The sequence below is a fragment of the Mobula birostris genome, chromosome 3 (genome assembly GCF_030028105.1).
Source record: "Mobula birostris isolate sMobBir1 chromosome 3, sMobBir1.hap1, whole genome shotgun sequence".
NCBI lineage: Eukaryota > Metazoa > Chordata > Chondrichthyes > Myliobatiformes > Myliobatidae > Mobula > Mobula birostris.
In genome coordinates, this window is record NC_092372.1 from 70,197,800 (window position 1) to 70,222,068 (window position 24,269).

The 24,269-nt window shown below is 40.0% G+C and overlaps 1 protein-coding gene across 5 annotated transcripts in view; it reads right to left on the bottom strand.

Moving 5' to 3' along the window:
* Window positions 1-24,269, bottom strand: part of LOC140195113 (kelch-like protein 5) — a 142,645-nt gene that overhangs the window by 13,294 nt on the left and 105,082 nt on the right. For all 5 annotated transcript variants that reach the window (XM_072252863.1, XM_072252861.1, XM_072252865.1 and 2 more), the window contains 4 exons: window positions 23,641-23,865; window positions 12,952-13,114; window positions 9,860-10,072; window positions 1,877-2,048 (listed from right to left, as the gene is read on the bottom strand). In XM_072252863.1, coding sequence (XP_072108964.1) covers window positions 1,877-2,048; window positions 9,860-10,072; window positions 12,952-13,114; window positions 23,641-23,865 — 773 coding nt within the window. The remainder of the gene's footprint in view (window positions 1-1,876; window positions 2,049-9,859; window positions 10,073-12,951; window positions 13,115-23,640; window positions 23,866-24,269) is intronic.

The window sequence follows — 24,269 nt, forward strand, 5'->3', positions numbered from 1 at the left end:
ACTGTGCTGTACTGTCTATGTTCTATTATCAAGCAGAATTCTTGTGACAATACATTATAATCTCAGAGAATTATTGAGCCACACAGGCTATTTGGCCCAACGAGTCCATGCTGATTATAGTGCCGACATGTCTAGTCACGTTTTCCTATATTCGGCCCGTATCCCTCTAAGCCTTGCCCCAGTGTTGCTTAAACAAGTGTTTAAATAATACGATTGAAACTGCCTCATCTACTTCCTCTCGCAACACATCTCATATACTCATCAAACTCAAGTCTCAAGTCCCTTATAAATCTTTCTCCTCTCACGCTAAGTCTATGCTCCATAGCTTTGGACTCCGCTACCCTGGTGAAGGGACTGTTACCATCCACTTTATCTGTGTCCTGCATTATTTTATAAACATCTATAATTCACTTCTCATTCTCCTATTAGTTATTTCATTAATTAATCCCGTTAATTTTTACACTCTGTGCTTAAGTACTGCTAATTATAATTCTGACAGGAATAAAGAATTAATTCACACATATAGTCTAATTTTGTAATTTGTCAACTAATAGGTTGTTTGTTCATTCAGTAGCTTGTGTTCGGTGATGGGAGGATGCTAGTGTTAGCGCTAATATAATATCACAGTTTAGCAAACCACATTGACAGTATTCACAGGTTAGGGCAACAGTGCTAGGAAATGACATCAAGATCTGCCCTGATTGTGATGAATCACAATCATGGTTGGTGGGCTCTATTTCTTATGACCACTGAACTAATTCCATAGCTTATGGACTCACTTTCAGGGACTGTATAGCACATGTTCTCAGTATGTATGTATATATTTATGTCGGTATTTATCACGAGAGCATCTTGGACCTCCAGGTGGTCCACAGCAGGGGTGATTGATAAGTTCGTGGCCCAAGGTAGAAGGAGATGAGTTATACAGCTCTCGTTACATGCACGTGCAGTTCAACTCTTTGAGTGAAAATGCAGAAAGTTTGAAGTTAATAACTCATTTCCTTCTACCACCTCTGCTGTGGACCACTTTTGGAGGTCCAAGATGCCGACTTCTACAAAGAAGGGATCCGTATGCTCCATGACTGCTGGACTAAGTGTGGAAATGTAGGAAAAATAAATGTGCTAGGTTTTCCAAAATTGACTCCTCCTACCTTAGGCCACAAACTTATCAATCACCCCTTGTATGTACTTTGATAATAAATTTACTTTGAACTTTGTTCTTATTAACTCTTAGGTATAGACCAGTTAGTAAATCCAAGAAAAGCTTAAAGATTCATCTGTTGTCCTTGACGAATATTCTCTTCAACCTTCTCTTTTTGATACATTTACATTAGCTTGTTTCCTCTGGGCTGTCTGTCAACCTCCACAGAAAAACAATCTTTTGATGGGACCTTTCATTTGTCCCTGGCTGCTGCTGATCAACATAGTGTGTGCTTCCTTTGTGTTCTGATGATAGCTAGGATGATATTATTAATTTTGTACACTACCCTAAAAACAAACTCTTATTTTGAAACGCAAACAACAGGAATTCTGCAGATGCTGGAAATTCAAGCAACACACATCAAAGTTGCTGGTGAACGCAGCAGGCCAAGCAGCATCTGTAGGAAGAGGTGCAGTCGACGTTTCAGGCCGAGACCCTTTGTCCTGATGAAGGGTCTCGGCCTGACACGGCAACTGCACCTCTTCCTACAGATGCTGCTTGGCCTGCTGCGTTCACCAGCAACTTTGATGTGTGTTGCTCTTATTTTGAAAAATGGCATAGGTAAATAAATAAAAGAACACATGAGCCTAATGCAGGTAATAGTGATTGATCTTTTATTAGGATAATTTGGTTGCTAATTAAAAATCAGTATAGTTGACTCATAATTGCCCTTACCTGCATCCACTCATTAGTCTGAGGATCATAGGCTTCCACAGTGTTTAGATATGACTGCCCATCATATCCTCCAACTGCATAGAGCCTATCACCAAGTAAACAAACACCAACTGCATCTCTGCTAATGCTCATTGGGGCGACTGCTGTCCAAGTGTCAGTTTTTGGATCGTATCTGCAAGCAAACATAAGCTTATTAGATCTAAATATTTGGAACAGTTCAGTGGCTTTTTCAAATTCACAGACTATATTCAGATGAAGTCCACAAATGTGAACTACAAAGCAAAAGTCTATTTATCTTGTCAGAGCATGACATTTGATTCAGAGTTAAAATATTTCAGCTCCAGCTTTGACAATCACATGAATGATTCCTTCCCATCTCTTCCAGCCAAACAATGTGTTAAAGTTGGCCATGATTCCAGCAACTCAAAATGAATTGCTTTGAAATGCAAGCAACACACATCAAAGTTGCTGGTGAATGCAGCAGGCCAGGCAGCATCTCTAGGAAGAGGTACAGTCGATGTTTCGGGCCGAGACCCTTCGTCAGGACTAACTGAAAGAAGAGCTAGTAAGAGATTTGAAAGTGGGAGGGGGAGGGGGAGATCCAAAATAATAGGAGAAGACAGGAGGGGGAGGGATGGAGCCAAGAGCTGGACAGGTGATTGGCAAAGGGATATGAGAGGATCATAGGACAGGAGGCCCAGGGAGAAAGAAAAGGGGGGGGGGGGGGAAACCCAGAAGATGGGCAAGGGATATAGTGAGAAGGACAGAGGGAGAAAAAGAAGAGAGAGAGAGAAAGAATGTGTGTATATAAATAAATAACGGATGGGGTATGAGGGGGAGGTGGGGCATTAGCGTAAGTTTGAGAAGTCAATGTTATTAGCGTAAGTTTGAGAAGTCAATGTTCATTAGCAGAAGTTTGAGAAGTCAATGTTCATTAGTGGAAGTTTGAGGTCAATGTTATTAGCGGAAGTTTGAGAAGTCAATGTTCATTAGCGGAAGTTTGAGAAGTCAATGTTCATTAGCAGAAGCTTGAGAAGTCAATGTTCATTAGCGGAAGTTTGAGAAGTCAATGTTCATTAGCAGAAGTTTGAGAAGTCAATGTTCATTAGCGGATGTGTGTTGCTTTAAATTCCAGCACCTGCAGATTTCCTCGTGTTTGTGCTTTGAAATGCAGTTAATTAGCATGGACATTGGGAAAATATGGACCTTTCAATCTCCATTCAAGCTTGTAAGCCTAGAGAACAGAAGAACTCTACAATGAAATTTAATAGTACTTGCGAGGAAACAGTATTTTTCTGTATTAGATAAGTGATTTGAATTTTTTATTTTGTTGCTATAGGTGAGCCTTTTCTTCAAGATACAGAAACAAATACTTTCCTTCTAGCATCGCCAGGGTTATTAATATGCCAGATTCAGTGGTTCAGTGGTTCCATTTAATATCAGAGAATGTATACAGTTTACAACCTGAAATTTTTGCTCTTTGCATTCAATCATGAGAAAAGAACACCAAAGAATGAATGACACTACAACGTGAGAACCCCGAAGCCCCCTCTCCCTCCTCCTATGCACAAGCAGCAGCAAACATTAACCACCCCCCGCAACTTATTTCAGCAGGAAGCATCAGCACCCACCACCCAGCAAGCAGCAATAGCAAAGCTCCCAATGAGAGATCATGATCAGCAGTCCAACAAAAACCAATTATTCAGCTGACAATTCTACATACCACAGGCTCTCCCTCTCTCACTAATAAGGGACAAAGAGGTGCCGTCCTTTTTCCCCAGTGAGAGGGAAGACTAACAAAACAAAACAACTCAGTGATTGTTCTCAAATTAAAATAATATTAACAATAGTCAAAGTAGGTAAGTTATTGGAGCGAGTACTAAGAGACAGAATCTACAAACATTTGGATAGACTGGGACTTCTTAGGGAGAGTCAACATGGCTTTGTGTGTGGTAGGTCATGTTTGACCAATCTATTGGAGTTTTTCGAGGAGGTTACCAGGAAAGTGGATGAAGGGAAGGCAGTGGATATTGTCTACATGGACTTCAGTAAGGCCTTTGACAAGGTCCCGCATGGGAGGTTAGTTAGGAAAATTCAGTCGCTAGGTATATATGGAGAGGTGGTAAATTGGATTAGACATTGGCTCGATGGAAGAAGCCGGAGAGTGGTGGTAGAGAATTGCTTCTCTGAGCGGAGGCCTGTGACTAGTGGTGTGCCACAGGGATCAGTGCTGGGTCCATTGTTATTTGTCATCTATATCAATGATCTGGATGATAATGTGGTAAATTGGATCAGCAAGTTTACTGATGATACAAAGATTGGAGGTGTAGTAGACAGTGAGGAAGGTTTTCAGAGCCTGCAGAGGGACTTGGACCAGCTGGAAAAATGGGCTAAAAAATGGCAGATGGAGTTTAATACTGACAAGTGTGAGGTATTGCACGTTGGAAGGACAAACCAATATAGAACATACAGGGTTAATGGTAAGGCACTGAGGAGTGCAGTGGAACAGAGGGATCTGGGAATACAGATACAAAATTCCCTAAAAGTGGCGTCACAGGTAGATAGGGTCGTAAAGAGAGCTTTTGGTACATTGGCCTTTATTAATCAAAGTATTGAGTATAAGAGCTGGAATGTTATGATGAGGTTGTATAAGGCATTGGTGAGGCTGAATCTGGAGTATTGTGTTCAGTTTTGGTCACCAAATTACAGGAAGGATATAAATAAGGTTGAAAGAGTGCAGAGGAGGTTTACAAGGATGTTGCCGGGACTTGAGAATCTCAGTTACAGAGAAAGGTTGAATAGGTTGGGACTTTATTCCCTGGAGCGTAGAAGAATGAGGGGAGATTTGATAGAGGTATATAAAATTATGATGGGTATAGATAGAGTGAATGCAAGCAGGCTTTTTCCACTGAGGCAAGGGGAGAAAAAAAACCAGACGACATGGGTTTGGGGGGGGGGGGGAAGTTTAAAGGGAACATTAGGGGGGGCTTCTTCACACAGAGAGTGGTGGGAGTATGGAATGAGCTGCCAGACGAGGTGGTAAATGCGGGTTCTTTTTTAACATTTAAGAATAAATTGGACAGATACATGGATGGGAGGTGTATGGAGGGATATGGTCCGTGTGCAGGTCAGTGGGACTAGGCAGAAAATGGTTCGGCATAGCCAAGAAGGGTCAAAAGGCCTGTTTCTGTGCTGTAGTTTCTATGGTTTCTATGGTATCGTCATGACTCCAATCCTCCTTGGCAGGAAAATATTGGTTAAGGTGCCACTCATCATTTGAATTTCAGCAAAACAATGCTGTTTCTATTTAGTAGCTTTGCAGCAGTGCACCAAGAATATTTTCCAGCTGGGTGCCTTGTTTTCAAGTGGAGTATACTTGCATTGTTAAATGTAGAGCAAATACGCTTTTCAGTTTTAAAAAAAGAGAATTGTGCCAGTGTGGAAACACTGTAAGGAAATAATTATCATTACAAAAGAAACTATGCAAATGGAAGATTTTTTTTACATGTAACTTGTAAATTTCACCCTCGTGTATGATGTGTCCATGGGCAGACTGGAGATAGAACAGGCCAGCTACTGTATAAACTGACCTCAGCTTAATATACACATCAGGAATTCTGATTTGACACACGACAGTTGACTCATAATTTAATTACCACATACACAAGTTGGAGTTCTAAATAACGCAATAAGACTTAGCAGCAGAAGTAGGCTATTTGGTCCATTAAGTCTGCTCTGCCATTCAATTATGGGGTGATCCACTTCATCCAGTCATCCCCACTCCCCTGCTTTCACCCCATACCAGTTGATCCCCTGGCTAATCAAGAACCTATGTATCTCTGCCTTAAATACGCCCAATGGCTTGGCCTCCACAGCCGCTCGTGGCAACAAATTCCACAGATTTACCACTCCCTGACTAAAGTAATTTCTCCACATCTCAGTTCTAAAAGGATGTCCTTCAATCCTGAAGTCGTGCCCTCTTGTCTTAGAAGCCCCTACCATGGGAAATAACTTTGCCATATCTAATCTGTTCAGGCCGTTTAATATTTGGAATGTTTCTATGAGATCCCCCTCATTCTCCTGAACTCTGGGGAATACAGCCCAAGAGCTGTCAGACGTTCCTCATACAGTAACCCTCTCATTCCCGGAATCAATCTTGTGAATCTTCTCTGAACCCTCTCCAATGTCAGTAAATAAGAAGCTTTAGCTAAAATGTACATAAAATTAATTTTGAAATGCAATGATTATAATTGAATACTTACACTAAAATGAAACACCTTTGTTTTCCTCCACAGTATGATAAATCATAGTGAGGTACATAACATGAGAAAGCCGGTGTTTTCTTTCTCAATTACTGTTTACTGTGTGGAGTGTTACTTTTTTTGTAGCATTCTATAAATTGCTCAAGCCAAATGAGAATTCAACTTGTTATTATAAGATCACAGAATCAAGTGCCAAATTAGGTTATTTAACCTGTGTCTGCTCTCCAAAATAGCTATCCATATAGTGCACTTCCCTGTACTTTTTTTATTTTCTTATAAATATTTCCTTTCTAATTATATATCTAGGTTACTTATGTGGTCAGCTGATTTATTTGACCAAACTCAAGTGAATTTATGATTCCTGGGTCATACTGTTACTGATAGGCTGCAAAACTATTTTCACACTCAAATTCCCTAAGACTGGAAATTAGTCTTTAAACTTTCCTCCATTAGAATTAAAGGAAGTCAGAGATATGGAGCAATAATTTCACTTTCATATTACAAGGCTATTTTTACAAGAAGTTGCTAGCAGCGTGGTTTGATAGGAGTTCAGATTGGAGGTCAGCATGCCTCTTAATTTTCTCATCATGAATTTTAACGCTTAAAATTTGAAATGCTGAAATTCAGATAAATCTATGCACCCGATTCTCTGATTCACATTCCGTAATTTACACTTGGACTAAGTCTCTAAAATGTTGCCTTTATTTTGGAGAAATCATTCTTAGTAGAAAAGTTACTTAATATTGAAAAATACTTTCAGCCCTGTAATATGTTGTCACTGGAAAACCAAACTCACCTGTAGATTGACTTGATAAATCATACTAAGTGAAAGTATCACTCCATGAGAACACTTTTACAAAAAAAATTATAGAAAGGATCCTTCCTCTAAGATTTCTTCACAAATTCTTTTAAATATATATAAAATCCTAATATTCACTGGAAACTTTTGTTTGACTTCGATAATATAATAATAGTCCTAAAATTATATTGTGGTAAATAGTAGAATATTAAGCAATGCAAGTATGAATTTGAATATGCTAAATACACTAAATCATCAGTGTTTGAAGGTGAATAGATAAAAATCTTATTTTCAAGAAATTACCAAAAATACTTATTTTCAAAACTCACACTTTCCCATATTTTGTAAAATGAGGGTTAATATAGAACATAGAACATAGAATAGTACAGCACAGTACAGGCCCTTCGGTCCACAATGTTGTGCCGACCCTCAAACCCTGCCTCCCATATAAGCCCCCACCTTAGATTCCTCCATATACCTGTCTAGTAGTCTCTTAAACTTCACTAGTGTATCTGCCTCCACCACTGACTCAGGCAGTGCATTCCACGCACCAACCACTCTCTGAGTAAAAAACCTTCCTCTAATATCCCCCTTGAACTTCCCACCCCTTACCTTAAAGCCATGTCCTCTTGTATTGAGCAGTGGTGCCCTGGGGAAGAGGCGCTGGCTATCCACTCTATCTTATTATTATTATCTTGTACACCTCTATCATGTCTCCTCTCATCCTCCTTCTCTCCAAAGAGTAAAGCCCTAGCTCCCTTAATCTCTGATCATAATGCATACTTTCTAAACCAGGCAGCATCCTGGTAAATCTCCTCTGTACCCTTTCCAATGCTTCCACATCCTTCCTGTAGTGAGGGGACCAGAACTAGACACAGTACTCCAAGTGTGGCCTAACCAGAGTTTTATAGAGCTGCATCATTACATCGCGACTCTTAAACTCTATCCCTCGACTTATGAGAGCTAACACCCCATAAGCATTCTTAACTACCCTATCCACCTGTGAGGCAACTTCCAGGGATCTGTGGACATGTACCCGGAGATCCCTCTGCTCCTCCACACTACCAAGTATCCTGCCATTTACTTTGTACTCTGCCTTGGAGTTTGTCCTTCCAAAGTGTACCACTTCCCACTTCTCCGGGTTGAACTCCATCTGCCATTTCTCAGCCCACTTCTGCAACCTATCAATGTCTCTCTGCAATCTTTGACAGTCCTCTACACTATCTACAACACCACCAAGGGTTCATCATAGATTTCATATATTAAATATACTTAAGATGAGACAATTGCATATTCGTGGTAGGCATGAAAATAATTGGATCTCACAACACGACAGATTAGCCAAGAAGTAATATTGGTAACATCTACAATTACATCTCCAGAAATGAATGAAGACCCAGGAATAAAATATTCAGTAATGCTTAACAATCAATTGGAATACTGTAGACATTTTAAAGTAAAGTTCAAAATACATTTATTATCAAAGTATGTATACTATATACAACCTCGAATTTTGTCTCCTTCCAAAACGAAGAAATTCAATAGAATCCATTAAAAGATATCAAACACCCAATGTGCAAAATTAAAAAAAAAACAAATCACACAGCCAATAAAATGAAGCAAGTAACATTCAGAACTGAAGTTCACGAAGCCAGTCAACACTGCAGCCAATCCAAGAGCCCATTAGTTGCAGGCCACAGCCTCAGTTCAGCACAGAGACAAACAAGTTTCACAAAGAGAGCTGAACCGGCCTGTTCTCACTTCCGGCACTGACACCCTGATCTTTTCAATCTGGACTGATGCTTATATCTTCCAACCCTCGGACCCGAGTCCTGCCACTTCGATACGTTCTCAAGCCTGGGCTCCGCTGCCTCGATTTGGCCCCTTTCCGACCTCTCCAAAGCAGCCCGGCGTTTAAGTTGATGAAACCTTAGTTCTTTTTTCACTCTTGGGGCCAGACCCCACTACCTCAACCCTGCATCACCTCTGCTTGCCTCGCCTTGGTTCTGCCGCATCAAATCTCCTCCTAGCCCTCTCCAGCAAAGGCCATACATTGGTTCATTCTCTGCACGTGGCTCGGGCCAAACTGCCTTGATTCGACCCATATACGCCACACCCCAACCACCCTGCACCTTCAAGACCTCAGTTTACACTGCCAAAAAAGGTGGTTCAACAGCTCAACTCTCAGGGAGAAGTTACAGGCTATTGATTGCAGTGATCATATCTGAGAAAAAGTCTGATTAAAACAGTAATTGTTTGTTTTGTTTGCTACCTGGAAGTTGTCACTGTGCTTCACCTTAAACCGGAAGAACATGGGTGGATGGATAGGTACGGTTAGGTGCATTTATAGCTACTATACCAGGATAATGTACCTTATGATTCAGATAAATTCAGTACAATTGGAACTCAAAAAATATCCATTGATTGTAACCTAATGTACTATCTGATCTGGTTCATTGTGCAAAATATAATTATGTGAACTGGGCCAAATATAATTTGTAAAATTAATTCCAAAGTTTGCATCATTCTCTGTTTATGGCAATTCTCCCTTGACCAATTATAATTTTGCTGCTGTACAGCATGTATTTTGCAAAAAAAAGTATTTTATATGAATGATATCGATTGGAAAATATTTTAAACTTAGGTTTTTTTAACCTACCATCTAAATCACATTTTCCCCCTAGTAACTTCCGCTTTCTTACCAGATCGCAATCCTGACTGAAGGAAAAGCGTCACTATATTGGCTAGTGAAGGTTGAATTCTAACCTGGAGGTTTTGAAACTGGTTTGTAATGCATGTCTGCCATGTATTTGTTTAAACTGAAGTTGTTGTGAATATCCAGAACCACAAAGATTTTCTTTTATTTTGATGTTTAAAGATGCTGACATACATTTTTGGACAAACATAAATAGTTGACTTTACCTCTCTACGCAGTCAGACAATCTTGAAGTCAAGTTAGATGCTGGTGCATCATGTCCCCCAATGGCATACAAGAAACCATTCCATGTTGCAACTCCAACACCACCTCGTCTTTTAGACATCTGGGCACAGGGGGTCCATTTATTGGTGTGGGGATCAAAACATTCTACAGACTTAAGGCAAGAACTTCCATCTCGACCTCCAACAGCATAAAGTCTAAAAATTGAAATGTAATATTCTTAGGTGTAAAATCCATCACTTGGTTGTGCTTGATGGCGGGTATTTTTGTAAAAGAACACTTGTATATAGAACCTTATCCATCAAATATGTAATGAAAATCTAGGTAAGTCCAGCCCACAATATTTCCCCCATTTGCCCACCATTGAAAGCACTGGAGTGTAATTTTGTAAAGCCACATTATATATCCTATTATTTATAATGCAAATTAAAAATAAACACAAAATCATTGATGATTATGAAGTCAGAATGGGAGAGTCATACAGCCCAGAAACCTGCCCTTCAGCTCATCATGCTCAAGCTACTTACCCTGCACATCTTCTCACTGCCCGCCCCACTTTTAGTTTTACCTTCTCACTGTCCATCCCTGCCCTGGTTAACTTGACATGCTCTGTCTTGCCACCACCCCACCCCAGTTGACTTGAATTGCAGCCTGCTTTCTCACTTTCAAGTCTGGTGAATTCAGGTCTGGTAGAGCTGCACCCAGTTTGCCTGAGTCACCCTGTCTACATTTCTCCTTGTCACCCACGACCCCTTCCCCATGTGCTTCCCTTTGTTTTCTCAGCCCGTTTGTGCTATGCCTTACCCTATGCGTTGGCTCACCACCCTGCACATCTTCAACATTGCCCAGTTCGTTTTGCACTGCCCACCACTGTTGCTGCTTCATCCGACATGGTCTGCTCTACCACCCTTTCATGTTCACCTTTCCAGATGCATTCTGGGTTACTGTCTCCTTCTTGCTCCCGCCCACTAACTCTCTGCCTTACAGTCAGTGATTCGTTTTCGCTTCACTTTGTCTCAACTTTGTCAGGTTAGTGGCTTATCTCATTTAAAATATATCAAATCTCATCTACTGAAGTGTTGGATATTTCCAGTGTTTTCCTTGCACTTGCAATGGCTAACTGAGAGAACTGAATACAGTTATCTACTTTATGAAAGTTTCAATCCTCCTGCCAGCTCAAGTACATTTTATAAAATCAAATGATGCTTTGTTCATAAAAACTAAAAACTACAGGACATCTGAGTCAGTATTTTCAAAACATGTTATACTGTTACTTAACACTAGCACATTGTATAATCACTTAGTTGCAACCTGAGAACAAATAGTTCATGGGGCTCTAATACAGATTTCAACCAAATTGTGTGCAAAAGCAGGTCAGCTTCAACACCTGGCTATCGCTCTGGATCATCAGTAAGCTTCAACTGACCAGAGAGCATCTTTCACTGCGATGAAGATCTTCCAATGTTTATCTCAATATATTCTCTCTAATGTGCAGTTGTTTGGGGTGAACCTCAACAAACACTGCTACATTGCATCCCAGAGTAAGGATACTGATCATATATAAAAGGAATGACAGGGAAGACCGTTCTCATCTCTGTCTAAACAAGTTTGAGAGCTTTAATGATGAGGTATTCTGTCAAACAATTTTGATGGGCAGCTCAGGGTAGCATCCTTACTGAATTGGCAGTCTCCTTCTGCAGGGCTCTGAAGGGCATCCTTGCCCAACTCCAGATATGATTGGGAAGCTTTTATTTTCCACCCATTCATTTGGACTGCACAACAGGTCAATTCATAGACTATCTCCCCAAAATCACTCTTGGAGAACACATCCATTTTATGCATGTGCAAAATTCTGTTAAAGGTCTTTTCCTGGTTCAAGCTGATAGGCAAGACTCCAACCCGTTTCCCTAGTTATTGTATCCATGAGCAGCAATGATGCAGGTCTTTTTCAGGTGAATCACCAAGCCCAGAACAGACTTGACTCAACTGGCGATGACCTTAGACAGTTTTGCAATCAATATTTATCACTGAGAGATTAGTCAATTTCTGATTTTGTTCCTCTCCCCTTCTATTTGTAGGTGAGGCTGATAATGCCCTTCCTCAGGAATTCTAACACCTTGGTAGTTAGAAGCAGACTGCTCCAGTCTCACCCAGCCAAGTACAACTCAACTGGCAAGCCATCACTTGCAGGGATGTAGGTGTTTAAGCTTTGCAAAGAACTTTAAAACAGAACAAAGCCATGGCACTATTCAAAACAATAAACAACCTGCTGGAAGGACAGCAACCAACTTCTGTGGGTGGAAAGAAGTTGTTTATATTTGGGGTTGAAAAGCATTAACAGATCATTTTTGACCCGAAATGTTGACAATTCCTTTCTTCCCACAGATGCTGCTTGACCAGCTGAGTCCTTCCAGCAGGTTGTTTGTTGCTCCAGAATATGCAGTCTCATACGTCTACTCTAGTCGAAGAATATGAAATAGAAAATACATTTAAGGAAGAATGGTAAATGAAAATAATAATAAAATAGATAATCAATATTTATTTGATTTTTGGGATATGGGCGTTGCTAGCAAAACCCGCATTTATTGTTCATTCTAAACTGCTCCTTGAACTGAATAATCTTCTGGGCCATTTATATGTTTCTATGTTTCTATAAGGGTCAACTACTTTGATAGGTCTGGAGTCATAGTTTGGTCTGTCTGCGAACCAGATAATAGTGAGAGATTTCCTCTACAGAAGGAAAAAATCAAAATTTTTACTGATAACCTTGCAGTTCTTGCTAATACAATTCTTCAAAAATTCAGTTTATTTATGACATCCCACAGTTGCAGGTAGTGAAATCTAAACTCAGGTTTCAGGATTACCAATCAAATTGCTGTTAGGCCACTACACAATCTTAGCATTCTCTTAGTAAACATTCAAATTTTGTCATTAGCTTGAATAGATATAATACTAGGAAAAGCAAATACATCAGTTTAAAGACAGCAAATTGTATGTCTGTCCCCTACAATATTCCCAATGGTCATCACTGACAAATAGATCATTTACAAATGCATATCTACAAATAATTTCTTACTTTCCATTAAGTACTGCTACACCAACTGTACTTCGTGGCACTGACATACTGGCAACAAAGTTCCACTGCCGAGCCTGTGGGTCCCATCGCTCAACTGTATTTAGATAGCTCCAGCCGTCATGTCCACCTACTGCATACATGGGACCCTCCAGAACTTCCACTCCTATAAAGGGGACAGAAATATTTCATCAGGCTTTGGAACTACATTCAGATTGAAATGCCTCAAACAATGTAACAGAAATATAACCTAGTTGTGCAGGATCCACTATATACCTACCACCAAGAGCAAATAAATAAGAACTTGGCGAGCAAAGGAACTCATTCTGAAAGATTTCTTACTTTACTTACATTAATCTGCAGTAATATTCAGTGGTAAACAAACTCTTGGCTGATCTCAGTTAATTAGGTGGTCAGCTACAACTTGTTAACTGAAATTATTGTCAGCTGACTCAGACCTGGGAATCCTGGTAGTACAAACATAATGTGATTGCATTGAGGGCAGCTTCTACCAAATGTGAAGAAAGGGAACATGAAGCAGCAGGGAAAAGAGGTATATCCACAAACTGCCGGGAGGAACTCAGCAGATCAAGCAGCTTCTATGGAAGTGAATAAACAGTTGATGTTTTGGGCTGAGACCCTTTGTCAGCATTGGAAAGGAAGGGGGAAGATGCCAGAATAAGAAAGTGGGGGAAGGGAAGGAGTACAAGCTAGAAGGCGATAGGTGGTGCCAGGTGGGTGGAGGGGGAAGGAGATGAAGTAAGAAGCTGGGAGTAAAAGGTGGAAGAGGTAAAGAGTTGAAGGAATCTGATAGAAAAGGACAGTGGACCATGGGAGAAAGGGAAGGAGGAGAGGCACTAGGGGGAGGTGATAGAAAGGTGAGGAGAAGAGAAGAGGCAGGAGAGTGGCCAGAGTGGGGAATTGAAGAAGAGGGGGGGGGGGGGAATACCAGAAGTTGATATTGATGATGCCATGGGAGAAAAGGTGCTGCTTAGAAATTGAGAGGAAATTGCCAGGAAAACACTGAAGTGTAGAAATTTAATAATGATGAAGCAGCATTTCTCAGCAGCTGGTTTTCAGATTAGTTCATGTGGGATTATATAAAAATAACCAAATATATAGACATTTTTGAGAAATGAGGAAAAAGAATGATGTTTTTTTTAAGATTCATAAAAACCCTAAAGCTTACTCAAAGTTTACATTTCAATCATTGCAGTTCTGCTTTAGGTCTTCCATTTAAAATTGTATTTATATATGGTTTTCAAAGGAAATTCAATTAACGACAGTACTAAGTAGTAAGTTAATAAAAGGATTTTAACTTGTACTCAGTATGTAAAAGCATTTACAAATAGATGATTATTGAGAACAAACAGAAATTTGAAATAGCAAAAAGTGATATGTTCTGAGATTAGGCTAGGGTTAAATCCGGCGTTGTTGGGCAGCGTGGCACCCAGGGCCTATTCCGTGCTGTATCTCTAAATAAATAAATGACAAGCACATTGCTTAATTCATAGAGAATTTATCTCAAGAGATTAACAATGTTCTCATTATAATAAAAAACAGTGAACTTTATGAATGCAAATGCCTTCAATTCTTGCATCTTTGCTGTTACGTGGGAGCTGCCACCATGACATACTTTACATACGGAATGGAAAAAGTACTAAAGCACGAAACCAAATATACATGCTATGACATGAAGTTGAAACTATGTATCTCAAAAGAAGTTTCTTTTTGTATAGTGGTTCACCAAGTAAGCACACCATGTTTGATAACTTTAGTCATTTTAATAAATCTATGCAGAAATGTACACAATCTGTTTGAGATGGCAGACAAGATCAGAAGTTTTAAAAAAGCTTAAATTCTGGAAAGAGTTGAGCACATTTGTTTGGAAATGTTCCCAGCTTTTGTAATGAAGGATATTGATGACTGCAGATGCATCAGTCTTATTCTCCAAAGTAGAATAGTATAATCTCACTCAAAATTAACACCCCAAAAACATGCAGAGCATTTCCCCTCTATTTCTGATTACCTGAGTCTATCATGGGTAAAGCTCTCCCCACCACTAAGCACATTTACACACAACATTGTTGCAGGAAAGCAGCACCCATCACCAATGACCCCAACAACCCAGGGCACGCTTTCTTCTTGCTGCTGCCATAAGGAGGAAAGTACAGCAGCCTCAAGACTCACACCACCAGGTTCAGGAACAATTATTACCCCTTAACGATCAATCTCTTGAACCAAACATCCACTCACCCCATCACTGAAATGTTCCCACAACCTATAGACTCACTTTCAAGGACTATTCATCTCATGTTCTTGATATTTATTGCTTATTTATTATTATTTCATTCCTTTTGTATTTGCACAGTTTGTTGTCTTTTGCACACTGGTTGAATGCCCAAGTAGGTGTGGCCTTTCGTTGATTCTATTACGGTTATTATTCTATGATGGATTTATCGAGTATGCTCACAAGAAAATGAATCTCAGGGTTGTATATGGTGACATATATGTATTTTGATAATAAACTTACTTTGAACTTAAAAAGAACAATGGATTTAAGATGTAACTTCATCTGCAAATACTGAAACCATACTTTTGCTGCCGTTAGGGGACAAGTTCAAAGGTTCACGTTATTGTCAAAGTATGCATGTACAATACAACTCTTGATATACAGTGGTGCTGAAAAGATTGTGAACCCGGAAGAATTTTCCATATTTCTGCATAAATATGACATAGAATATGATCAAATCTTCGTGCAACTCCTAAAACTAGATAAAGGGAGCCCAATTAAATAGATAACACAACAAACAATTATACTTGTTCACTTACTTATTGAAAAAGTGATCCAATATCACACATATTTTCTCAGTTAAATAAAGAACAAAAGGGAGGTGAGAGTTAATATTGGACCACTGGAAAATGATGCTGCTGAGGTGTTAATGGGGGACACAGAAATGACAGATTAACTTATTGAGTACTTTGCATCAGCTTTCACTGTGGAAGACAGTAGCAGTGTGCCAGAGGTCTGTGAATGTCAGGGAGCAGGACTGAGTGCTATTGCTATTACAAAGGAAAAAGTGCTAAGCAACCTCAAAGGTCTTAAGGTAGATAAGTCACCTGGAGCAGATGAACTACATCCCAGAGTCCTGAAAGAGGTTGCTGAAGAGATAACGGATGCATTGGCCACGACCTTTCAAGAATTACTTGATTCGGGCAAGGTCCAGAAGGACTGGAAAATTGCAAATGTCACACCACTCTTTAAGAAAGGAGGAAGACAAAAGAGACAAAATTAAAGGCCAGTTAGCCTAACCTCAGTGACTGGTAAGGTGTTGGGAGTCTATTATTAAGGATGAGGTTTCTTGGAGACTAATGATAAAATAAGTCAAACTCAGTATGATTTCTGTCAAGGGAAATCTTGCCTAACAAATCTTTGAGGAAGTAACAAACGGGGTGGACCAAGGAGACACAGTGGATGTCATTTACTTAGATTTTCAGAGGGCATTTGATTGGACGCCTCAGATTAAGCTGCTTAACAAGATAAAATCCTATGGTGTCACAGGAAGGACAGAGGAATGGCTGACAGACCGGAGGCAGCAAGTGGGAATAAAGAGGGCCTTTTCTGAACGGCTGCCAGTGACTAGTGGTGTTTCTCAGGTGTCAGTATTCATTTAGAAAGTGGAATTGATGGCTTTGTGGCAATATTTGTGGATGCTATAAAGATAGGTACTGCTGAGGAAGCAATGTGATATGGAAGAATGGGGGAAAAAAGTGGCTGATGGGATCCAGTGTTAGATAATGCATTTTGGTAAAAGGAACAATAGTGCAGACTGTTGATTAGTCCTGCACATCAGCTTGGAGGAATTTTAGGTTATTCATCCTTACAAAACCTCTTCAACTCTGGGATGTTGGTGGTTTTCTTTGCATGAACTGCTTGCTTCAGGTCTTTCCACAACATTTCTACAGGATTAAGGTCAGGACTTTGACTAGGCCATTCCAAAATAAGAACTTTCTTCTTTTTAAACCATTCTGTTGTTGATTTACTTCTGCCTTTCAGATCATTGTCTTGTTGCATTATCCAACTTCTATTAAGCATCAGGTGACAGACTGCTAACCTGACATTCTCCTGTAAAATGTCTTGATACAATTTGAATTCATTGTTCCCTCAATGATTGCAAACATCCAGGCCCTGAGGCAGCAAAGCAGCCCCAAACCATGATGCTCCTTCCCCCATGCTTTACAGTTGAGATGAGGTTTTGCTATTGGTGAGCAGTGCCCTTTTTCTTCCAAACATAACAATATGCATTTCTACCAAAAAGTTCAACTTTTGTCTCATCTGTCCACAGAACATTGTCTCAGAAGTGCTGTAGAGCATCCAGACGTTTTTTTGCAAACCTGAGTCGAGCAGCAATTTTCTTTTGGAGAGCAGTGGTTTCCTCCGTGGTATCCTTCCATGAACACCATTCTTGTTCAGTGTTTTTCTTATATTGGACACATGAACAGAGACATTATCAAGTTCTAGAGATTTCTGCAGGTCTTTTGCTGTTACCCTTTGGTTCTTTTCCACCTCCTTCAGCATTGCATATTGTGCTCCTGGTGTGATCTTTGCATGACGCCTATTCCTAGTGAGAGTAGCAACAGTATTTAATTTCCTCCATTTCTAGACAATTTCTCTTACTGTGGACTGATAGACACTCAGGTCTTTAGAGCGAAGGGTCTCGACCCGAAATGTCGACTGTACCTCTTCCTAGAGATGCTGCCTGGCCTGCTGCGTTCATCAGCAACTTTGATGTGTGTTGCAGGTCTTTAGAAATGCTTTTGTGGCCTTTTCTAGCTTCATGCATCTCCACAATTCTTCTTCTAAGGTCCTCTGAAAGTTGTTTTGATCAAAGCACGGTGCACATAAACAGATTTTTCTTGAGAAGAGCAGGCTCTGTCAGTAACCTGACTTTGTGCGTCTTTTTGCTAATAGGGCAGGTCACCTCTACAACCCACACCTCCAAACTCATCTCATTGATTGGAAAACCTGACTCCAAATAGCTTTTGTAGAAGGGTCACATACTTTTTGCAACAAATACATGTAATATTGGATTATTTTTCTCAATAAATAAACAAACAAGTATAATTTATGTGCTATTTATATAATTGGGTTCTCTTTACCTACATCAAGATCTGATCACATTTTAGGTCATACCTATGCAGAAATAGAGAAAATTCTATAGAGTTCACAAACTTTCTAGCACTGCTGTACATCTTCTCCAGATAGCCACGAAATACAGAAAAACCATGGGTTGTTGAAAAGAAAAGCCATCACTCCCCTCCTCCCGACACAAAAAAGGAAAAGAACCAAAACTCGCAAACCAAAACCCCCCAACCCCTCCCTTGCAAAAAACTCCATGACGATAACATCAAATCCCCAGCCCCCTTGCTTGCTGAGAAAACAGTGCCGATATCAAATCCCTGCAGAAAAGAACAGTGACAATAGCCCCAACCCCCTCTTTCACACATAAAACTAACAGATTCGCCCAGACAGAAAAACACCAACAAGAACATCGAACATCAGACCCTAAATCCCCAACTTCTTCCTCGCATAACAAGTGACATATCGCCCACCCGCTATTCGGCAACAAGAAAGAAATACAGTGAAAACTGAAGGAGACCAACAGAAAGTAGAGTCCAACAACCACATAATTCTCAAAATATCGAAAACATCCTTCCATCAGCTTTTGTGGAGAGTGGCTGCACAAACTCAGTCCATCTGTGAAGAGCGGCCACCACACTGGCTGAAGGCTGCCAACCCGGCTAGTGACCCCAGAGCCTCCATTGACAGCGACGGCTGAACTCCTCTGCATTCACCTTGATGCTTCAATCTTCCCCGCCACTTTGAGATGGAGTCTTTCATGACCCTGGGTTCCATCTCTGGTCTTTTCCACGAGTCAGCTTCTGTTCTTGGTCCTTTTTGGGTCCTTGAGCAAGGCACTTAACCACACATTGCTCTAGTGTCTGTGCGAGGAGTGGCGACCCACACATACTTTCAATCTGCACCTTGTAAGGCATGAAAATGCCCGACGCAGGCCTCTCATGGTCTGAGTCGACATTCCCTCCTTTGGGTCCCCATCTCTGGTCTTCTTCACGATGCAGCTCTTCGAACACAGCAGAGTGCAAGATCATTCGACTGAATTCCAAACTGCAGGTCATAGGCTCCAGCCGTTTCCATAACACAATCAAAACAAAAAGAACAAGCAGAAGATATGGAGAAAGTGAAATTATTGAAGAGATTAGCTATCTGGAAAATGTCGCCTGAGGAACCATTGTTCATTGGCGCCATCTTGGCTGGGAGTTTCAAGAAATGCAGGATTTATGAAGAGATGACTGTCTGAAATTACAATTTCATCCTAACTACCTGCTGCTGGATTAAAGTCAATCCAGAATTAACACAACCCAGTGACCTTGCAGTCAAAACCTTACTGCCGTTTCATTCCAGATGATGCAAAAGTGGATTTTCAGAAATGACTGCTTACACACTAAGCCAAGTTACTTGCAGGGCAGCTTGCAGCCTGAGTAGATATATTTCATGAAGTACAGGAAATATATCTGTACACTGTGAGTGTTCAGGCTGGAAATTCAAGGGTGCTAACGTGAATCAACACTCTGTTAAATATTCCCAAGCAGTGTATGGCTGCAGTGCAGTTTGCTTTGGGAAGGGAATAAATGCAAGAAGTAAAAGGATTTTCTCCAACTTTTTAACAGAAAGATAGACTATATTAATGATTGTGTCAAAAACATTTTGTAAAACATTAAATTTGAACAGAAAAATATTATCTTCAAAATAGTGTGAGGCTCAGATGATTTACCCAGTGCATTCACCTTAATTTCATGCTTATATGCACAAATCTATTGTTTACAAACAAGCAACATTGGCTGGGTCCTTAAAAGGCCACTTCAGTTTAGGATGATAGCCTGGCATCAAAAAGATTGAAAAACATTGTTTGGGCAGATTCCATAATTGAGGACAAACAGGCATTTTTGCAACTGTCAATGAACGTTCTCCTGGAGTCAGAGTAAAGGACACCATTAAATGGCACAACTATAAAGGAGGTGCACAAACAGACAAAAAATGTATATAGATAGTGATTAATTAAAAACAGAATTTCAATATTCATAAATATAGACATGGAGTGTAAAAACAGGGAAGTTGTGCTGGAAAACACAAAAAGATGTAAATGTAGACGTCTGACATAACAGAAAATGTTGGAAATACTCAACAGGTCAGTCAGTATCTGTGGGGAGAGAGGGAGAGGAAGAGGGAAGGGAGGGGGAAGGGGAGGGGGAAGGGAAAGGGATCAATGACCCATCGTGAACTGAAACTCTAATTCTGTCGCTCTTTCCTGTTTAACATTTCAGACATTTTCTCTTTTTATTACTGAAGTTGAACCTGCAGAAAACATGAGTCAAAACACAACTGGAGTAAGTATTGAGTCCAGCTATGGTTGCCATTAGGGAGGATGCAGAAGTTCCTGTGAGGATACAGAAAGGATTTACCAGAATGGTTTCAGAGATAAGGAATCTGAGTTGTATCATTAGAGATGAGAAGAGTGATTATTGACTTTGCAGCGAAGAAGCTTGAGAGGAGATTTGACCGTTGGGTACAAGCTAATGATTGGTATAGAGAGAATAACGTGAGGGAGGCTATTCCCAGAAGTTGGTAGTTCAAAAGCTAGGGAAAGCAGTCATACATCCACAGCAAAAATTAATCATGTGAGATAAAATGAAAACCTTTTTTATTCTGTAGCCTGGATCTGGGAGTCAGTATCTAGGAGGATGCTGGAAATAGAATCAATCACTGGCTTCATAAGAAAACCATAGGATATCAGTAGGAGAATGGGACCCACTGGTTTACACAACTAGGTGTTGTTACTGATCTAAATAGCCTTCACCTGTACTTTAATGATTCTATGATTTAGCCCACAGCTTTCATTGTTCGCATACTCCATGATAAAGAATGCTAATTATTATAATAATTCTCTCATGGTTATTGCATTTTTGATGTTAACTTCTTTCCAGCAATATCTGTAATAACCAAAACCACAATCATCTCCATTTAAATAGGGACATTAACATATTACCTCACAGGCATATTATCAAACAACATTTGACAGAGACCGAAATGGGACTTTAGGAAAGCAGAATAGAGGATTAGTGAAAGGCAGTTTTTGAATAATTCACGTTATGCCATAAAAAGCTCTGTATCAATAGTTCCTCCAGGAAATTTATTCTCTTTGTACTGAAGATGCATATTGATATAAATATTTAAAGATTTTAGTTTAAAATAAAAGAAAAATGAAATTTCTACATCTCTAATTTTACTTAAGATAAATGTGATATAAATATGGATCCCCTTTCCAGAGCTTATGTTTGTGGATTACAACTTGTATGCCAAACTGAAGATGCCAATAAATTTACGGGACAGCCAGGTTTGAAAATATCCTTCATTTGACCCTTTGGTTGAAAGCTTTAGGTGGTGAGAAGCCACATATAGTGATTGATGCTTCTCTCTACACTCTTGCACAGCCAAGGTTATGGACACCGTATCTTCTAGATTACATTTTGTCTCTGGTAGGTTGTCACTGAGAAATATTCTTGCAAGGATCTTCTTATAACAGGCAACAGTTAATGCAATTGTACAGTACAGGTGTCCCCTGCTTTTCGAACGTTCGCTTTACGAAACCTCACTGTTATGAAAGACCTACATTAGTTCCCTGTTTTCGCTAACAGGTGTTTTCACTGTTACCAGAAAAGGCAGCACGCCCCGAGCAGCCGCTGTCCCCAGGAACTGCATTCTTGCCGGCATTGCTTAAACACGTGCCTGTGAGCAGCCGTTAGCAAGATGAGTTCTAAGGTATCGGAAAAGCCTAAAAGAGCTCGTAAGGGTGTTACACTTAGCGTAAAACTAGACATAATTAAGCTTTTTGATCATGGTGAGCGAAGTAAGGACAAAGTGAGTTTGGCTTGTGGAAGTTGATGAAGATGATGTTGAAGAGGTTTTGGCATCCCACGACCAAGAACTGACAGATGAAGAGCTGATGCAATTGGAAGAGGAAAAGATAACAATCGAAACTGAATGAGTAATGATAAAGTACGACTTTAATTTTGAAAGGGTACGTTGGTTTAGGGCATATTTGCAAGATGGTTTGAGTCCTTACAAAGAACTGTACGATAGAAAAATGCACGAGGCTCAGCAGTCAAGCATACTGTCGTTTTTCAAGACTTTCACAACAGCCACAGCAGACAACGAATCTTGACCTTTGACATCGAGGCAGGCAGACATAGAAGAAGATGACCTGCTTGCCCTGATGGAAACAGCCGACACCCCAGTGTCCCACCACCCCAACCCCCAGGCTGCGGACAGATACTGATTCGCGGAGAATGCAGCGGTAGCCAGGAGGCACAAGCACATCTTTAAGAAAAAAGCCAAAATAAACAAGCTAATTAATTAGGTGCCGCCTGGCACGTAATTGTCAGCCCCGATCAGAGGCGACACAACCGGCAATTGCCTCTGATCTGGGCCGACAATTACATGAAGGGCGGCACCTAATTAATTAGCATGTTTATTTCAGCTTTTTTCTTAAAGATGCGCTGGGTGCCTCCCGGCTACCGCTGTACCCCTGCATGCTTCACGGATCGGTATCGGTTCACTGCCTGGAGGGTGGGGGCCACTGCACCACTCAAACTCCGACAACTGAGCCTAACACACCATCATCAGTGTGCTCGATGTCTTACAAATTCCTGAAAATGATATTACACTGTACATACATTATTTCTACTTTATATAGGCTGTGTATTTTTACGTGTTATTTGGTATGATTTGGCAGCTTCATAGCTTAAAGATTACTGGAGAGCGCTTGCACCGTGTTTCTGCCAACAGTGCTTGCGTGAGATTTTCGCTATGGAGAACAGTTCAGGCAATGATTGTGGAAAAGTATTTCTACTTTATATAGGCTGTGTATGTATATCATTCCTGCTTTTACTATATGTTACTGTTATTTTAGGTTTTATGCGTTATTTGGCATGATTTGGTAGGTTATTTTTTGGGTTTGCGAACGCTCACAAAATTTTTCCATATAAATAAATGGTAATTGCTTCTTCGCTTTACGACATTCCGGCTTACAAACCATTTAATAGGAACGCTCTACCTTCGGATGGCGGGGGAAACCTGTATCCTTTCTTACAGATTATGGCACCTCTAAGATACTCCATCATTCTTTGCAGACATGGGAAATGAGGTTGTGAGTTGCCATTAAAGGTACATCTTTGCTATGTTTTGATACTTCAATCAAGGATTTTGTGCACCAAAAGACTTGGCTTTCTAATGTCTGTGGATATGGTCGCCCTCCTGAATCACATTATAAGGATTCTTCCAGCCCCAGAACAGTTGTACTTACAATCTATTAGCTCTTTTGGATCCTGCTTTTACAAGGTGACTAACTTCAGGTTGTTCAGACTTCAGAGATTTAAAAAAAACCAGAAATGTGCATTGTTATAAGATGTCTCAACTTGTGATAATAAATATATTAATCATAAGACAAAATCACTATTTTCCCTTTCTCAGCCTAATGCAATTGAATAAGAATGTCACCGGTGATACTTAAACTTCAATTACATTTTATATAACCTACAAATCATGCCACTTACCTAGGCCATGCCTATGTGTAGACATGGGGGGCATGATACTCCAACTTTTAGTTTTTGGGTTGTAGCACTCTACTGTATTTAAAGTCTTCAATCCATCTCTACCTCCCACAACATAAAGTTTGTCATCCAGAACTGCCACACCAAATTGTAATCGTCTCCCATTCATATTGGCAACATGTGTCCAAGTATTGGAACGAAGGTCATATCTTTCGATGCTTGTGGCACCTAAAGTTGAATCAAAATTGAAACAAAAAATTCTGAAAACATTCTTTTTATGTTGAAAGAAAGATATCACATATTTGGGGAAAGTGTCACTTTATTTTCATTTAAAGTTGTATTGCTCACATAAATTAAAAGCCAACCATAATAAGGCATTTTAAAATACTCTGAAAATACAAATTTATTGTCCAGTTTTGTATAATTTACACATGGGTAGGTATTATGTCAGTAGCATACTATTATTTTGGCACTAATCACTCAGGAAATACCTATACCCTATCAAGGTGATCGATTCTCATCAATACTTAGAATCATGGGGAGATCCAGAAGACTTTTCAATGTGTTAAGATTGACTAAAAAGAGAGACGACCGAAAGGTTTAAATGTTCAACGGTTCATTTATTATCAAAG